The sequence below is a fragment of the Musca autumnalis genome, unplaced genomic scaffold, assembly GCF_047663935.1.
Source record: "Musca autumnalis isolate F117 unplaced genomic scaffold, ASM4766393v1 scaffold_5, whole genome shotgun sequence".
Taxonomy (NCBI): domain Eukaryota; kingdom Metazoa; phylum Arthropoda; class Insecta; order Diptera; family Muscidae; genus Musca; species Musca autumnalis.
The window spans coordinates 138,140,377-138,160,386 of NW_027412088.1; the positions used below are offsets into that span (position 1 = coordinate 138,140,377).

The following is a 20,010-nucleotide window of genomic DNA, read 5'->3' on the forward strand; positions in this document are numbered from 1 at the left end:
ACAAATGCAATACTTACTGAATGTTAAAAACAAGATGCCTCTTTGTAGCGTTACTGAATATCGGAATACCAGTGGAAATACTATGAATACTAATGAGAATGCCAATAGGCATATTTGTACGGTCACTAAAGATATTCTGTAAAATGAAATAAAAAACAAATGAGAAGAGAATGGATGGGTTGTTTGGGGAGAGAGAAGTAAAAGACAGAAAGTGAGACAAATCGCCATCAAAATTGATTCAATTAAATTGTTTAGTGCTATTAAATCATAACAAAAAGCTAATTTACTTTATTACATTTCACTAGACAGACGACAACATATGAGGGCAACAGCATGACAGTGACAATGATGTGATGCGTTATTACAAGCAAACAAAAAAGGGTGTAGTATAGGTCAACTCTCAGCGCAATAAGATGTTGAAAACAGATTTTACATGCATGAAAAATAAATATTCTACTAGAGTCAGCTATAAAAGGTCAACATAGATGTCAGTGCATATTTAATTATACGTAAAATCTGGTTAACTAAACGTGAGTCCCCGTACAAAAAGTCTTGTAAAACTTTTTACAATTTATATATTTTTTTTTATTTTTTTTATAATTTATAAAGGAAAAAATGGCAAGTCTTAGATTTTTGTCGGTTGTGGACAGAGCATAAATCTACTAATTAATATGCATATAAATTTCTATAAAATGGTTCCACAAATAATTTAAAACCTTAATCAGTAAAATGTGAAAAATTAACAAAGAATTTCTTATATGTAGGAAAAGCATTTTGCCGGATTTGGCCAAGACATTCTAATGAGTATTCTAGCTGGAAATTTTTTAATAAGAACTACAATGGGCTGGTAATAAATGTTGGCTATAAAAATGAGGACGTTCTTGTCCTATGTAATCTAAAATAATATTTTGCCACTATTCTTTGTGGAAGCATAACTGAGTACTCTCGAATGCACCCAAGGGTTACGCATAGTTGAATTCCCAGTTGATATTTCTGGGTAGCTAGGAATCAAATAAGGTGTTGCGGACATCTTGGCGGGTCTGAAGGAAAGTAGATGTTCAAGTGCTTATGGTATCAGTATTGACTAGTCGACACTTTGGCGCTCCAAAATGTCCAATATCAAAATATGAGAATATTTAGAGTCATGAGATTGAGCGTCAATTTGGTAACCCACCCTCACAACTATAAAAAACCTAGAAAAAAAGTAATTTTGGAAGTAAGCTCAACTCCAACGAATGATCACCCCAAAAAAATTTCAAAAATAAAAAAACCAGCTAAGGCCTTCTGGGATTAGGAAAAATGTTATCATGACGTGTTAGCGTTATAATCCAAACTCATAACTTCCAAAGACTGCGCTAAAAAGCGTTTGTCATGGAAAATGCTTCAAAACGCATCAAAGGCGTTGATGTAAGATCTGGAAAATATTTTCAACGGTCTTGGGTGAACCTATCAAATCATTCACCTTATTAAAGCTGAAAAGTGTCACCCCAAAGCTCTCTTCGCTGTTGGAAACCCCGTTATATAGACAGGGCCCAAGCAAATCAGATCGACACCTCGAGAGATTGATATTTCTGCGAGATTGATGTGGTTAAACAGGATAACTGATTGTCACTGACAATTACAAATTGATGCAAGTTCAGACTTTAATGTAGTACCCTATACGAGTCTTTTATATCAAAACGAGGACTCTGGCAAGGCGGCAGTCTATCGTGTGACCTACTTCATAATCTACTGGAAAAGATAAAACCGCCATAAACAAAATGAGCAGGATTAGGTTTAAAATAAAGAGAAGAATAATTTTAACCAAAGTATGCTACTTTTGACTTAAAAACACTACGAGTTTTTTTTGTTTTTTTTTTTTTTTTAGTAAAATCTGACTTACCTTCCCAACAACTCAGTTGCTGATATTTTTCGAATGTGTGCCACAAATTTCGAAAACGATATCATTTTCGAACGATTGGCAAATGAAGCGAGTTAGAAGGTCGAAATGTTCTACGAAAAAGATCCTCATTAGATTTGACTGAAGACATGTCATATCAAAAATAAGCCAAAACAACGGCGAACAAAGCAAAGCCTGACTATGAAAGTAGAACATCCCACCACGGAGGGGAAGATGACCACTGATTTTGCTGATGGCCGGATAATATTCAAGGGTCGGAATGGATAAAAAACTTATTTGGAGAACAAGTCAATGTTTTATTCCAAATCAAATATCTCAGCGTCTTTAAGGGGAATACCAAATACAAAATCTGACAATGAAAGTAGAAAATATCACCTTCATAACTATGTAAAGTATGATGTCGTAGGTGGTCAAACAACGAATATATCGCAATAGTCGCTAATGAAACCCAACTTTTCATTTTTACGATGTTAATTATAATGACGAGTATCACAGTTTTCGAAAGCAAAGCTGACTATGAAAGTAGAAAATCCCATCTTTACAAAGATGCAAAGTAGGTTGGGCAAGGTGGCCAAATAACGGGTATATCGCAATAGTCGGTAATACATCCCATTTTCCAATTTTTAATCACGCTGAAGGTCGCAATTTTGATCGGATCGTCCCTTAGAAGAATACCCCTGTTTATTTTGGTGATGGTCGGATAATATTCAAGAGTCGGAATTAGAAAAAATCGTATGTGGACAAAAAATTTTAAAATTTTTTTCTTATGCGAAAGGAAAGTCCCTCAATGGATGATACAAAATAGGTTGGCGCACATCCCACTTTCCCACTTTTTATTTGAATTGTGCTGACGAGTATATCAGCTTTGATTGGATGTGTTTAAGCAATGAATACATTCTGAGCTTTAAAATGTTCCCAAGTAGATGTCGTCTGTAGTCAAATATAAAATTAAATATTATTTTGGTTCAGTTCGCCTTAAGTCATTTGGTATAAGAGCCAGATAGGTGAAGACTCTAGTATCTCCCTAAAACAAATCTTTACGAGTGAAAAGCTTATACACAGGGGTAGTGGTGTAGGGTATCACATAGTCGGCCCCGTCCCGACTATAGATCACTTGTTAGTGAATTAAATTGCACTCTCTGGATACCGAATAAGCACATTATGGCTGCAAATATTTGCAAATCTTCCGATAACTACACTTTTAAAAGATGGGATTTAGCTTGAAATTAGTACAAATTTAGCTGTGCATTTGTATGGGATCTACGAGTATATCAAAATACGGACCTATCTTGAAAATTTTTTGCAAGAAGGAGTTCTACCCCCGGATACACTGAAATACCATATTATAGCTGAATATGGTATACGAGGGCAGTTCGGAAACTTTTTAGCCTAGCACAAAAAGCGCGGTATAAACAGAAAAAAGTTAAGTGTTTTGGAAACTTCCATCTTTGTTATGAACACATGTTAAATTTTGTTTCAATCTGGCAACTCCTTCATATAGAAACAGGTGTTCAAAAAAGACGCATCCGCAATTTTTTTACAATGGAAAAATTAGAAATGCGTGCTGTCATTAAATATTTACATAAAAAAGGTTTATCGGGACAAGAAATTCATAATGATATGGTGAATGTGTTAGGTGAAAGTGCTCCTTCATATGCAACAGTAAAAAATTTGGTTGCTGAATTTAAACGTGGTCGTACAAGCATTGAACATGAACCACGTAGTGGACGTCCAAAAACAGCAAAAACAACAGAAATTGTAGCCAAAGTGCATGATATGGTATTAAATGATCGACAAATAAAAGTGCGTGAAATTGCTAATATCATGGGCATCTCAAGTGATCGAGTCCATTTAATTTTGCATGAAGAACTACGGATGAAAAAGTGTTCTGCAAGATGGGTGCCGCACTTGTTAACAGTCGATCAAAAACGCATAAGAATGAACATTTCTCAAGCTTGTTTGGATCGTTTTAAGCGAAATAAAATGGATTTTAAGCGTCGATTCATAACTGTTGATGAGACATGGATCCAACACTATACTCCAGAGACAAAAGAACAATCCAAACAATGGACTGAAGCTGGAGGAAGTGCCCCAAAGAAGGCAAAAACAATTCAATCGGCTGGTAAGGTTATGGCAACGGTCTTCTGGGGCTTCAAAGGTATTTTATTGATTGACTATTTGCAAAAGGGTAAAACAATAAATTCAGAGTACTATTGCAACCTTTTGGATCAATTAAATGTACAAATTCGAGAAAAACGTCCTGGCTTACAACACAAAAAAATAATTTTTCATCAGTGTTTTAACAATGGCTAAAATCAACGAATTAAAGTACGAGTTGCTTGACCACCCACCTTATTCTCCTGATTTAGCTCCCAGTGACTTTTACTTGTTCCCAAATCTAAAAAAATTCCTTGCTGGCAAGCGTTTTACCTCAAATGAAGATGCAATTACAGTTGTAAACCACTATTTTGAAGACCTTGAGGAAAACTATTTTAATCAAGGGATAGAATTGCTAGAAAAGCGTTGGACTAAGTGTATTGAAGTTTCAGGAGATTATATTGAAAAATAAAAATATTTTTGAAAAACTAACTATTCTCTTTCATTGATAGGCTAAGAAGTTTCCGAACCGCCCTCGTAACATGTAAAAATGTAACGAATCGGGGGTTCCATAAAAGAAACATAGATCCATATTGAAATTTTTTGTAAAAAGATTTTACACGCAGTGAGAACACGGAATGCAAAATTACAGCCAAGTCTGTTGGAAAATGTGGTCATGATATTCAAAATAACTTAAATCGGGAAGAACGGTTACATGGGGACTATATGAAAACGTGGACCTATGTCCACAACTTTTGGTGGAGTTGTTTTGTGACCACTAGGAACCCTAAGTACCAAATTACAGCTTTGCTAGGAAAATGTGACTTAAATCCTCAAAATACCGAAAATCGGGAGGTACCGTTATATGGGGGCTATACCAAAACATTAGACGATATTGTTCACATTCTGCCCATCATTACCCATACACAGGCTGAGTTTGTGCAAAATTTGAGAAACATATCTCAATCCGTTTGCAATTTATTAATTTCGCGCCGCTAGATCAGTGGTTTCGAACACTGTTCAGCGCTTCAAATGAAAAAAACTCCTATTATGGGCTAAAGATAGACGATTTTGGATACAACGGCAATGTGACAACATTTTCTTTAGCGACGAATTCACGTTTGATGTATGTATGTCCCATAAGGGACAAGGTAGACTTCTCTCATATCAATGAGTGCACCCCGATTCATATTAGCTCAATGATATGGGACCTACAGTTCATCGCCGAGTTCGAACGGTTTTACATGGCTGAAATACTCAGAAAATGTCGCCAACATTACTGAGGGGTATTTTGCCACCGTTGAAAAGTGTTTTTATGTTGCCTGACCGGGGAATCGAACCCACGACCTTCTGTGTGCATGGCGGGTGTGCATACCATTGCACCACGGTGGCACCCTATGTGTATGTATGTGTTGGTGATGTAAAAATATGGTAATACGTTAAAGCACTGAGATTTACACTAAAAACTGATACCATCCGCATCGAAATTAGCAGACTGTGGGGTATACATATTCCAACAGGATGGTGCTTCTCCCCATACTACTAAAAAAACGAAAAAGTCGCTTGAAGAAAATGGAAACGAGGTCCTGGATTCGCTATCCTCTAGTCCAGACCTTAATCCAAGTTTGTGGGCTATTATGAAAAGAAAGCTTTGAAATGAACCCCAACGGACTGTTGACGGGTTAAAGTCGAGGAAATTTGCAACTCGATAACCCCAGAAGATTGTCAAAAGCTAACTGTGAAACTTGGCGACTGTTCGAATTAATGGTGTTCACAATTGGTCTGTTCCAGTACTGCAAGAATCTACTAATTTTTACTATTTTTTCCGATAACATAAAGGAAAAAATGTTATCGTAGTAAAAAATAGTAGCTTCTTGCAGGTTCTGGAACACAGCAAATATTTGTTTAAAACAATGAACTTTCGGTTTTGTTTGTTTTTTTTTTTTTTAAAGGAATTTTTTTTAACATGTATTTGAATTAATATCCAGAAAATATCAGGCCTCTCTAAAGATCTACTAGGGATTAAATGATGATTACGAAAATAAACCAAAATTTGGCACGTTAAAATAAAGTTTACACTTTTGACAAGCGGAAGAAATTTTGTATTTCTTTAACAAAATCAAAGCACATTTTGCTTTTGAACTTCTTTTCATCATATTGGAATTTACAAACATTAAATCACCGAGTTTTTTGGTGTAATCCGGTGATATTCCCCTATTGAATCCGTGTAATTTTGTTATAAAAAAGACATCTATTTAACTTTCTGTATAATTTTTTCTGTAAGTACTCAATGGATTTTAAGTCTAGAGACTATAATGATTGATCCTAGATACATAGTAGTCAAATATAGCACCTTTAATATCGTGTTAATATGAGTGGAAGATATTGTTCTTATATCCCTGAACCCATACGAGTAAAAGCCATTTATCCGCAACCCGTTACTGCCATGCACACCTTAAACGTATAAGAGACTTCATAAGGCTTGAGTATATTTACCAAGTAATCATTTCTCGAAACTTTTGGTCGTTTTTTAGCAAATATTGTGTAGGAAAAAATGTTTTTCAATAATTCCGACCATTTTCACAAATTGTCGAAGATTTTAACGGTGAGAATGATGACATATTTATGAATAACATATTGCTATATTTGAAAACTATGCATCCAGGATAACTCATTAAACTCTCCAGACTTCAAATCCATTGAGTTATTACAGAAAAATTCGACAGAAAATTAAATAGGGGCCTATTTCATGGCAACATTACAAGTAAGCGGTATCCCAGCTCCAATGGGGAAAATATGACCGGATTTCCCCAAAACACTCGTCGAATTAATGTTTGTGGGCTCCAATAGGATGACAATAACTTCAGAAGCCAAAATATGTCTTTATTTTGTTAAAGAAATAAAAAAATTCTTTCGTTTGGCAAAAGTGTAAACTTTATTTAGACGCGCCAAATTTTGGGTTATTTTGGTAATATTAATTTATTCCCTAATGGAACTTAGGAGGTGCCCAATATATATTCTGGATTTTAATTCACCACTAAATACTTAAAAAAGTTACATATAAGAACAATATCTCATATGTATAATATCCCTAAAACTTATTTTGACGCTCACTGTATTCTAGTATTACATTATTGAAAAATGCTCTGTGTACGAATTTATAGTGGTTAGGGTTCGTTCCTTCCGATCTGGGAACCTGCTATGTGGATCTACGTATGTCTATAATATTTGCAAATTAGGGTTATTTTGGGTGCGAAGTAGGGTGATATTGGGGTAATACCAACGTGTGAACATAGAGAAATTGTCTAACAGCAAAAATCTTCAAAAAAAAAATCGAAAAAACATGGGACTATATTAAAACTTGCATCTGTACCCACAATTCTCGATAAGAATGACTAAATACCAAATTTCAATTAATTCGGTTATATAATGTGGCTAAAATCTTGAAAATACCGAAAATTAAGAAGTACCGTTCTATGGGGGCTATATCAAAACCTGGATAAGTACTAACTAAATACCAATTATCATCAATTTCGGTGTGATAATCGGCTAAGACCTTTAAAGTAGCGAAAATCGGGAGGTACCATTCTATGGGAGCTATATCAAACGTGCACCAGTACTGATACATTTCTCAGGCATTTCGGTGTGCCAATGAGGCTAAAATGGGGCAATTTCGGAAGGTACCATTCTATGGGGGGTTATATTAAAACGTGGACCTGTGCTGACAAATTTCTGGGAGTATGTTTTGTAACATTTTTAGGAGAGGAGACTAAATAACAAATTTCAGCCATTTCGGTGTGATATTGAGACTAAAAAGTTCAAAATACCGAGAATTGGGAGGTACCGTTCTATGGGAGCTTTATAAACATAAAAACAACCATCGATGTTAAATATTGCGAGCTATATCTTGATTTCAACAGACGGACGGACATATGGTTATATCCACATAGAATTTTATGCTGATCAATAATATGTCGCTCATTTACTCAAAGAATGACACTTCTCAAAAAATCCAGTTTCGAGAAAAATTTCACTTCCCGACTTAAAAAACTACATGGACCATTTTTTGCAAACAGCTAACCAGATATTAAAGCTAAATTTCTGTGCAAGATCAAGCATGGTTTGAAGTTGTTTAGTGTTTAATAAATGCAATACTGCGTTGTCATTATGCAAGACCAAGCGGTGTCCAGGCAAAGAAAAAATACTGACTTATCGAAAAGTAACAAGTCATTTAGTACATTTATGAACGTGCATAATTGCATTCATAAAATTAAATATAATTTTAAAATTAATATTTATGAACACTCAGGCACATGAATCTATCAAGTTTTAATAGGATTTTAGATTTTAATTGAACTGTTTCGCCAACATCAGTTTAAAACTCGGTACTAGATATTGCTCATTTACTCAAAGAGTGACACATTTAAAAAAAAAAAACTTCTTTCGAGAAAAACGCGTTTTAAATTGGCGATTGAAATTTGACTTCCGAATTTAAGTAGATTATTACTTAAAAACTAAAATATCTAATTGAGCCATATTTTGTAAACATCTAGCCAGATATCACTGCTAAATTTCTGTGCAATATTAAGCATGATTGGAAGTGTTTTAGTGCTTCGCAAACTCAAATAAAAATTTTGTTGAATTATGCCAAACTCGTAGTAAATGAGCTGTAACTCATTGAGTTTTAGAGATATCAACATGAAAATTTGACACCAGATAAAATAGAAGTTGTAGAACAAATAGAAATTGCTAACTCAGAAAACACATTTTTTGAGTTATGTCACTCTTTGAGTAAATAAGCGATATGTATTATCATTATAAAAATACAACCCTGCAACATGGCTTAAAACGTCAAATGGCATGGTTCAATAATAAAGGTAGATGTATATGCATAGTTAGCCTGTTTTGCAAAAACATATGGAATTTAGAACTTCAATGTTTACATATATGCTAAAAGCACCAAATAGAGTAAAACCTAGCTGAAGTGTATGTCCACCTAACCTAAGTTTTTTTGGAACAATTCACCGATGCATCTACCTTTATTATTGCATAATGCCAACAACAATAAAAAATGTCAACCCTGCCTTTGACAGAATAGGCCATAATAAGAAAAAAAATTGTAATCATAGCGCAACACAAATGAAAACACTTTGCAAATTTGACATATACAGCGCATGGGCAAATAGTGCCATGCAATTATGAAGACGAGAAGTTGTCAACAACATATAAAATGTATTATGAACATACAGCATAGTCAGACTGTAGCGCAATATAGCTATTATGAAGTCAGCGAAACTTTTGGCCTAAAACCAACTTATATTAACAAAACCCTCCCCTTAAGCAAAAAGGTATAAAAAGTCAATTATTAACAATAGTTGTAAAACTTCCCTATAAGTGGTGTCTGTAGACACGCCGCACAGTGGTTCAGAATCGTTTTTCCTGGTCAAAATTCTGTAACTATTGAACGGATACAGATATTTTCATAATTTTTTTGTGTAAGACAGATAAAACAATCACCTTTCAGACGAATTACAAGCGGTCAAATTAGGTCTGGCGGTTGCAGAGAAATTCAAGGTCAAAGTTAAACTTTTGAGTTTTTTAACTATTTTTCATCAAAATATAAGTGTTTTTGGGGTTTTTATATCTTCCTATGTATTAAAGATGGTCAAACACCAATAAATAATCAATAAAAACCCCCAAAAAAAAACTAAAAAAAATTAGAAAAAAATGTAGAAAAAAAATTTTTCAAAAATTTTTCAAAAAAATTTTACAAAAAAATTAAATTTTTTCAAAAGTTAAAAAAAATGCTCCTTGAGTTTTCATAAAACTTATATAACTCGTATAAAAACTCATATACTCAAAAAATATTTAATTTGTGTCAAAAAGGTGTAATTCATATGGAAACTGTATAGAAAAACACACATTTTTACCCATGTAATTTCAATAAATTGAAAAAAGTGTTAAACGAACGGGTACAAAAGTATATATGAGCAGAATGGGGAGACTCTCGGGCATCTTTCTGTGAAAACAGAACAACTTGTTCCATGTTGTTCCGCAAAAGTTCTAGTCCATTAAATTTGGATTTTCACTAAAATTTGGTACCTGAGGAAAAATAAAATAGCTCATATTGTGTAAACGCTACTGTAATTTACTTATACGATTTTTAAAGGCCACAATCCTTCCTACCTTAAAGAAAAAACGATGGAAACAATATCTGTTTAAGTTTCCGAGAAATAGCTACGTCTTTCTCGAGAAATTTGCAAAACTTACGTATTTCCCAAAACTGGGGAAAATGTTCGTCTTTAGGGGCACACCACGCCCACACCTTCCAATATTTTGACCTATTTTTTTGGTTTCCTTAGTTTTAATATGTTTACTATCGAATCCCATATATAAATTAAATATCTTTGACAAAACAAAATTTGGATTTTTGGCCAGGAAAATCGATTCCTGAACCATTGTGCGCCGCTCGGACTTGGCGACAAGAAGGTGGTCCATATCAATTAGAATCCTGCTGCACTCATTTATATGAACTTTGTCCTTAAAGGGATGTTCATGGGAAATAGTTTTTATTACAGTGTTTTATTTAACTTGCTTTGGTGTGTGTTTAGTTCAAATCTGGTAACTCATTTTTAACACGGTTGCAGTTGACCAATCGAACTAAAACTTTGCACACTTTTCAGATTTGGATGACAATACATGAATATGAAATCAAAACCAATATTCGTCCATTTTTACACTGTTTTACAGTGTTTTATCTAATTTGCTTTTCAAATCTGGTAACTAATTTTTCACACAGTTGCAGTTGACCAATCGAACTAAAACTTTGCACACATTTCAGATTTGGATGACAATACATGAATATGAAATCAAAACTAATATTGGTCCATTCTTACAGTGTTTTACGGTGTCTAACTTAACCCCCTTTTCAAATCTGGTAACTGATTTTTAAAACGGTTGCAGTTGACCAATCGATGTAAAACTTTGAACACTTTTCAGATTTAGATGACAATACGTGAATATGAAACCAAAATCAATATGGGTCCATTTTTCCTATAGCCCCCATATAACGGTACCACCCGATTTCCGGTATTTTGCTTTTCAAATCTGGTAACTCATTTTTCACACAGTTGCAGTTGACCAATCGAACTAAAACTTTGCAAACTTTTCAGATTTGGATGACAATACATGCATATGAAATCAAAACCAATATTGGTCCATTTTAACAGTGTTGTACAGTGTTCAATTTTACATGCTTTTCAAATCTGATAACTCATTTTTAACACAGTTGTAATTGACCAAGCGAACTAAAACTTTGCACTCTTTTCAGATATGGATGACAATACATGAATATGAAATCAAAAACAATATTGGTTCATTTTTACACTGTTTTACAGTTTTTTATCTAATTTGCTTTTCAAATCTGGTAACTCATTTTTAACACAGTTGTAGTTGACCAATCGAACTAAAACTTTGCACACTTTTCAGATTTGGATGACAATACAAGAATATGAAACCAAAACCAATATCGGTACATTTTTTCCTGTAGCTCCCATCCAGCGGTACCACTCGATTTAAGGTATTTTATCGACATTTTAAGCCCGTATTGGCTGTTTTTTGACAACTAGGGTTTCCAATGGTACAGAAACGTACCCATGAAAAATTATGGACTTAGGTCCAGGTTTTGGTATAGCCCCCATATAGCGGTACCACCCGATTTCAAGTGTTTTCAGGATTTTATCTTAATTTTTATACCGAATTGCGTGTAACTTGGCATTTGAAGATCCCAGTGGTACAGAAATTTCTCCAGCAAAAATTGTGACATAGGTCCAGGTGTTGGTGTAGCCCCCATATTACGGCTCCACCCGATTTCAAGTGTTTTTTGTCTTAATTTTTGGGCCGAAATGGCTGTAACTTTGATTTCGAGTTCCCAACTTCTCCACCAAAAATTGTGGACATAGGTCCAGGTTTTGATATAGCCCCTATAAATGGTACCACACAATTTCAGGCATTTTAAAGTTTGTATCTACATTTTCGGCCTAAATTGGTTATAGGGTTCCGTTGAAAATGGAAAGAGCATGTTGAGAGGGGAAAGTTCGGAGGAGGTTGTTCGGCGGTAGTTTTTCGGAGATTCGGTGGAAGTTGTTCGGAGTTAAAGTGAATGTTGTTCTAAAGTTCCGAGGAGTTTGTTTTTAATTATAAAATTAATAAGTTTCAGTGTTCTATTTTTAAATGCACTAAAAACTAGAAAATAAGTATATAATTAAAAAAATTAAGTAACAGTGTTTTATTTATAAATGCACTTAAAAGAAGAAAATAATTTTTCATGATGAAATCTCTCAAATAAAACGCTTGCCGTTCAATATTGTACAAATTTTTAATTTAAATGCAAGCGTTTTATTTGAGAGATTCCATCATGAAAAATTATTTTCTTCTTTTAAGTGCATTTATAAATAAAATACTGTTACTTAATTTTTTTAATTATATACTTATTTATCTTTTCATTTTGGAATATTTTTCCTTTAAGCCACATTAGTTTGTATAGGTTAATTTATGGACAATAAACGATCAGTTAGGAAGTAGTCGTTATTCTTCCGCTTTCATATTCGAATATCTGTAATTATCATGAAATTCGCTTCCACACCGTAATATACTTCACATAAAATAAGAATATGTAGTTATGTGATGAAAACCGAATCGACTCGATTTGCAGAATCGAAATGGTATATAATCGGAGTGCCGTTGATGATATATACAGTTTTGCTTCGCAAACGCCCCTTATTTGAATAATATTTTTAAAATCCATTTTCAATTTCACCAAAATTGGAGATATACGATTTCGATTTATGGCAAAACGAGTCGAATCGTTTTCCATCACATACCTGATAATCTATGTATTATAATCTATGACATAGAAACCCAATGAAACATGGACATAAACACACAATTTATATATAGTATGTGTATAAATGTATGTAAATTATTACAATAATAAATACATAAGTTTCTTATACATACAATTAAAATTATTACAAAATGAAATACATAAAAAATGGAATTATGTGAAAAGAAATGAAAATTGTGTTACCGTAATACTTTGGAAATATGTATTAGTAAACAAATGTATAAAAGTTGTCTAGCTGTGATGTTTTTGGATGTTATGTGAGATACAGGGAGAGGAGATAGCAATACTTACAACCCAGTTAGCCAAACTATAATAAATAGTCCAGGAATGATTGTGGCGCGAAATAGTGAATTTAGAAATTTATAACTTTCGTACATGGCGTATAATTTTTGTTGATGTTTTTTCCGATTATTTGAATGTTTTTATTACTTCCTTCTTAAAGCACAGCTTTAAGTTTTGGCGAATGTTATTGTTTTACTCTTTGTAATAATAGGTTTCTGTTAGCAAGAAATCACACGATATCAATTCCAATTTTTAAATAGTTCTATTACGGGTTTTGTAGCAAAAGAGGAAAAAAGGAATTTAACTTTATATTTTAGAAAAATGTTAAATTAAGGTGTTATAACAAATATGAAATACATTTTATACAACTATGTATTTTGTTTTCTTTTTAGTGACAGACAAATAGGAATAGCAATAAATGTTTTTTACTATGAAGATGTTGTTTTTCGGTTAATAATACAAAGAATATATGTACACATTTAGCAACATTTTTTTTTACAAAAACAATGTCGTATTAATTCGTTTTTATTTAATATTTGTAAATACTGCGTCTCAGGTTGTGGATTAGTTTATTGTAGTACTTCTGTAAACGGTGTAAAAACCGGTGCCAATTAGAAAAAAATGAAAAGGAGAGCATTTCAAAAGAAAGAAACAAATGTAAGAGATAAATATAAAACGGAATCGTTATAATTTGTTTCGAAATTATACATAATGTGATTTTAAAAACTATTAAAAAAAATACTAAAAATGAAATCTATATTATTTAATGCAAAGTTGAAATGAGATGTGAATCAAAAATGATCTACCAAGAATTTGTTTTACGTAGACTTTTCTTTTGCATGACATAGCTTCCATTCTAGACATGTGTACATCCTTTGTGTTGAACAAAAAAGTCAAAGCAGATGGCTATTGGGGGAAAAATGTTTATACCCGCAGCATTTATGCTAACGAGGGTATATACACTCTCATACAGGCAAAATGTGCCTCATCGAAATAATGGTTTTAGACCCCAAGTATGTTTGGACGAAATCCATTTCAGACAATTGGGAGTTGATTTAGCCATGTCCGTCCGTCTGTCTAAGTGCAGTTTAGGGTATCTTCGAAGATCCTTTGGAAATGAATACAGATACTGCCCGATTTTGACTTGCAGTTTTTCTTTGCATCTATATATTTAGTAGACATAAATCGACTGCCTCACTGTTCATCATCTGGACGGCTGAAGTTGCCACACAGTTAAGCGATGCGACCGCCTGTGCTATGCAAATGTTAGCACTACACAGTGAAAGAATATTCTAACCTGCCAAAATGCCGACCTGAGGACTGCAATAGTACCTCCTTAATGAAATGTTACCGCTCTGAGCATCTCCGCCACGACCTTTTGGACACTAGGGTTATGACTTTTTTTGCAACCTTGTATCCATGTATCATATTTCCATGAGCATTTGCCTAAGATTAGATAAAATCATATTTATAAGGTGATTCAATTAAAAAGCTCACGCACAAAGTCATATGAAAGTTTTTCTATATGAGCTTTTTTGACAAACTTTTAAAGTCACAATAAGCAGATATATAACTGAAAATAAACTTTGGATCCACACGACATAACCAAAATGGCATAACCTTTTGTTTCTCACTAAATGTATCATCATATCATTTAATATCACATACATATACTCAATTAAAAATGGTTTGTGCGGGACTTTTTTTTTAATATGTAAATAGAGTGAACGTTATTTTAGTCACAGGAAATAATTTTTGAGAAAAAAGGTCAAAAAGTCATAACCCTAATGGACACTCTTTCCCCACCCATGAATGTCAGGAGAGATCTTCATCGTGATCATGATCTGGAGAGAGAGGTCCAAAGGTATAAGTGAGATCTTCTAGATCAACGAGCCTATCAGGCAGGCTCGAATATCATTCACACTGATGCAGTTGCGCAGGTAGTACAAAAGGTACAGTAGGGATAGGCAAGTCGACTTTCGATTAATCGATTAGTCGACTTTTTGGTTTGATAAGTCTAAAAATCGAAGTCGACCTTTGGTTATCGAAAAATCGAAAAGTCGACCTTTTATAGTCGACTTTCGATTTTCTTACCCAACATTTTTATATGACAAATATTGCAATAACACCCTCTGTTGACAGCGATATGTATCAAAAAAACTATAAAATCGATCAAAAATCGATTTTAGTCGACTTTGATCATAATCGAAAGATCGAAAAGTCGACGTTTTTGTTAAAACTGAAAATCGAATGATCGAAAAGTCGACTTTTCCGTTGAAGGTAAAAATCGAAAGATCGAATAGTCGATTTTTGACTTCGATTACGTATCCCTAAGGTACAGTGTGAATGCCGTAGTCGGAGACCATCCCCCATCCTTTGCAGGAGAAGAACGCCAGCTGCCAAAGCAAACACGAGTGGTTTTAGTACAGGTATGATTCGGACGATGCAGCCGCTACAATTCGTATTGGTCCCGAATTGATGACACGATAGCCAACACATGCCCTGCATGTGGATTGGGACCACACGACACGCAGCATTTGTTTAGCTGCCCAGCTAACCCCACTCACCTGTCTTCTGATTCTTTATGGACGCGACTAGTCCAGGTTGACATGTCCTGCATGTGGATTGGGACCATAAGACACGCTGCATTTGTTTAGCTGTCCAGCTAACCCCACTCACCAGTCTTCGTATCTGGATAAAGAGGAACCAGAACCAGATAACTGAACGCAATATACGAAAAACATATGTGTTTGCGTTGTTACAGCAACAACAACAGTGATTTGACCGAAACTTTGCCGAATCGTGAAATTTCTTCCATACAATCATCAAGTTCCAAAAAAGTCTACATCTGACTACTTCCCTCACAAAAGTTCAAAATTATCGCTAAAGTGCAGAGCTGTTTAAGAATCGTTATGAAATTGTCATCGAAAGTATCCTTGTGGTTTCGATTACAACGACATAATTTATTCGTGGGCGAATGATCCATGACCCATAAACTCTAAAAATTCCTAATTTGGCCAATTGTGGTTGACACTATTGGTCTGTTCCAGTACTGCAAGAATCTACTAATTTTCACTTTTTTTTCGATAACATAAAGGAAGAAATGTTATCGTAGTAAAAAATAGTAGCTTCTTGCAGGTTCTGGAACAGAGCATATAACTATCGAAAGGAATGACTCCCAAAATGAGGAATCCTTCAGTTTAGTTCGTTCGGTTCATTCTTTCAGTTCAGCAGTTTTCTACTACGCTCGGGATGCTACAGCCGCATCAATTTCTATAGAACATTCTGTTACAACAAGAACATTTTGAACACATAATCAAAAAATAAATATTATATAAAAAATCTAAAAGTTTTGAGAAGCACTGTGTATCTAATTACAAACCGATTTCTTTCAGTTTACCCCTACTGTAGGTCATTAACATGTTGGCCCTGCCGACTATATATTTTCCGTGATAATTATTTTTATTTCGAAAGATCTTTTGTGTTAATTTAAAATAATTTACGCATGATGTGTATTGGTGTAGGGTACATACATAATTACACATAAATTTTTGGGACTTTCTGTGCAATTGCCCTCGAATTGTATTTCCTTGCATTGTGTTGTTATTGTTTGTTGTTTGTATAGGAGCTGTGTATTTAAATAAATTGCAACTAATTTATCCAATCAAATTGTAAACAAAGCATAACTTACACTTGGTTGGTATTGTGATCAAATTTTAATTTACAATAACAATAATCATGTAAAACGATAACGAGATAACTTCTACTGTCTACAGCTGTCATGAATAATGGATAGGATTTGTATTTTTTAATTTTTATCTGTGCGCACATTGACAAATAGACAATGAATATGCAAAAAACAAAAGGAAATTGAATAAAAAATGAAGAGATTGTTATAAGCAAATAGAACTCAAAAAGGGTTACACTACTAAACTTGGAAAGAGGAAAATGATTTTTTTATTCAATATAAATGATGACAATCACCTTTTAATAAATGTCCGTCTACGCGTAAAAAGCATAACTAGAAAAAGAAAAGAAAAATGAAAACAAAATAAGACAAGAAAACGAATTGTATAGAAAAAAAATTATAAACAGTTTTTAAATATTGTGAACAAAAAAAAAAATAAATGATTATAATCCATTGAGATAATAAAACAACAGTCATCAATGAGAAATTTTGCTGGCACCAATTGAAAAGATATCATTTATGTACATACATATATTACTATTAATGCTAATTATTTGTAATTAAATACCACCTTTCCTTTTAGCTAATAATTAATATTGGAATAAAATATATGAAAAAAAAATAAATATTTATACACAGTAAATTCCGTGGATTTAACAAAAACTATACATCTTAATAACCAAGTTGACAATAATCCACTGAGTACCTTGTGTGTACATTTAGTTATGATCAGATACATGTTTGTTTTTTATCTGTAGAATTAGGTTAATAAAATATTTTTGACTTTGAAAAGTTAGAGTTAGGTAGAGTTTTTTGTATCAATGCAAATAAATTAGAGGTCATGTGACGTTGACCCAACCTATATCAATTTTACCCAAAAAAACTTGTTTCAAAATTTGAAAGCAACAAAACTGAAATAAAGCTGCTTTAGATAACATATAATATGGAATTATTATCATTCCTCTAAAATGGGGATAACTTATGCGGGAGGAATGAAAAGTTCGTTCCCATTATAATGCAACAGCCAAAATTAGGGATTTACGGTAGCAGCCACGAATTGTTAGGTAACTGTAATTTTGCTTTTCGGGTTCTCAAACCCCAAATTTATAATTTCGGTAATTAACGAAAATTTTGGGCAGATAGCGACCAAAATGTAGTAGTCGTTAAGTTCTACCGATACCAAGTGTGCTGTCAAATTAAACTGCAACTTTTCATTCATAATTTTTCGTTTTAATGTTACCGATTCAATATTTTCTTTGACATCCAATTTTCTATAACAACAATGTTGTTTTTGTAAAGTTGTTAGTTGTTGTAATTCATGCATTTACCTTAATAAATTTGCCTTGCATATGTACATACATATGTTTTTCTATTTTTAGAACTGTCGAGTTAGAAACATGATACAATAAGAAGGTAGCAGCAACTGCCGTTTTTGGTAACATAAGATGTCAAAATTTGACATAAATTCAATGCAATTGACACATTATGTTACCATCAGCTGGGCTGATAATGCTACCTTCTTATTGTATCATGGTTAGAAATTTGTTTTAATTTCGACACACTTCATATTTTTATTTTATTTGATTATGCGAACTGATTTGTAGCCGGACACACAAGCTCTGTGCCACCGTACACATAACTCAGTAAGGAGTAATATAAGTAGTTATTTTTGTTTACATTACTCTGTAATGTGTTACATAATGACTAACGGATACGAATTTTTGCTGAAGACCCAAGAGATGCAGATTGACACCTACCACCTTTTTGTCGATTATAAGGCAGCCTACGCCCAAAGGTATTCCAAGCCAGGTCTGAATTTGGTATCCCCGCAAAGCTCATTCGGCTTTGTAAGATGACTTTAACTAATACTAGGTCCTCAGTTAAAATAAAGAGGTTTCAGACAAGGAGACAGCCTTTCGTGTGACCTGTTCAACATCCTGCTGGAAAAGGTTATACGAGAGGCAAATGTCAAAAGAAATGCTGATGAAAAATCTAAACTAGTCCATATTTATATTAGGCAATTTTCCTTGCTGCAATTGTCAGTTTGATGGAGAGAGAGGTGAGGCATATGGTATCCCTTTGCCTCTCAACACCCTCTCTCACCAACAAACTGACAATTGCCGCAAGGAAAATTGTCTAATGTAAATATGGACCTAAGGATAGAAAATGTGAATGTTCAAAGACTCAACCAAAATATTCTACATTAAATTTTAATATTAGTCGCCGAAGACATGATATCAGTACATATAATATTTATTAATAAAATATCGGAATCAATTTTAGTAAAAAAAACCATTTTTTTTTTTGAATTTTTTACTTGCACTTTTTTCAGTTGACGCATGAAAGTAACATGAAACTTTATCCTAGACATATAGTGTCAAAAAATGAAATATTCTACGTCAAATTTCACTCTAAATTGCAGAATAAACTGTAAATGTAGATGTAATGGATTTTAAGAAAATTACACCAATAAATGGGGTATATAAACGAGATTTTTTATTTTGGTTTCCTTTTTTGATACTTTTATATGTTTCAGATTTGGCCAAAATCTCCCATAAAACGTTGTTTTTTGAGGTTAGCGTCAAAGAAAAAAGTGTTCTGCGCTAAATTTTAATGTAAGTTTTTAAAGAAGAGAAATTTCTAAACGTAACACCAATAATGAAAACACTTGCTCCAATTTGGATATATACACAACACTGTTTATTAAGGGTGAATTTCGTATTTTTTCTGAAAATATTGTATGTTCTCCGACAAATATCCACTTTAATAGTGTCAACGAAAAAAAGATGTAAAATTAAATTTTACAACCAAGCTTCAAAACAAATAAATTTTTAGGTGTAATATACATATATGAACAAATATGAGGAAAATGGTATATATGTACAACATTTTTGGTTAGTTTATATAATGCTTTTCTAATATCAATGTGCCACACGAACAAATTAACCATATTCTGATGCCGAAGCATGATAGAAGAACAGAAATAAAATGATACGTGTTCCGGCATATTCATATTCATCTTCAAAGTCAAAATCGTTATTTTATAAATTGGTCAATAAACACCAAACCTTTAAAAAATCAAGAAAACTTAAAAAATAAATTTTTATAATTTTCTCAGGTTTTTGTCTATAGATACCG

At 33.3% G+C, this 20,010-nt stretch overlaps 1 protein-coding gene across 48 annotated transcripts in view; it reads right to left on the reverse strand.

Moving 5' to 3' along the window:
• Nucleotides 1–20,010, reverse strand: part of LOC141406562 (cyclin-dependent kinase 12) — an 87,155-nt gene that overhangs the window by 12,753 nt on the left and 54,392 nt on the right. For 9 of the 48 annotated variants that reach the window (XM_073992284.1, XM_073992286.1, XM_073992283.1 and 6 more), the window contains 2 exons: nucleotides 17,169–17,205; nucleotides 18–136 (listed from right to left, as the gene is read on the reverse strand). In XM_073992284.1, coding sequence (XP_073848385.1) covers nucleotides 18–136; nucleotides 17,169–17,203 — 154 coding nt within the window. In that variant the 5' untranslated portion in view covers nucleotides 17,204–17,205. Of the gene's footprint in view, nucleotides 1–17; nucleotides 137–13,193; nucleotides 13,447–13,613; nucleotides 13,768–17,168; nucleotides 17,206–20,010 lie in introns of those variants that run through there. The other 39 variants (XM_073992243.1, XM_073992266.1, XM_073992261.1 and 36 more) reach the window with 10 other exon arrangements.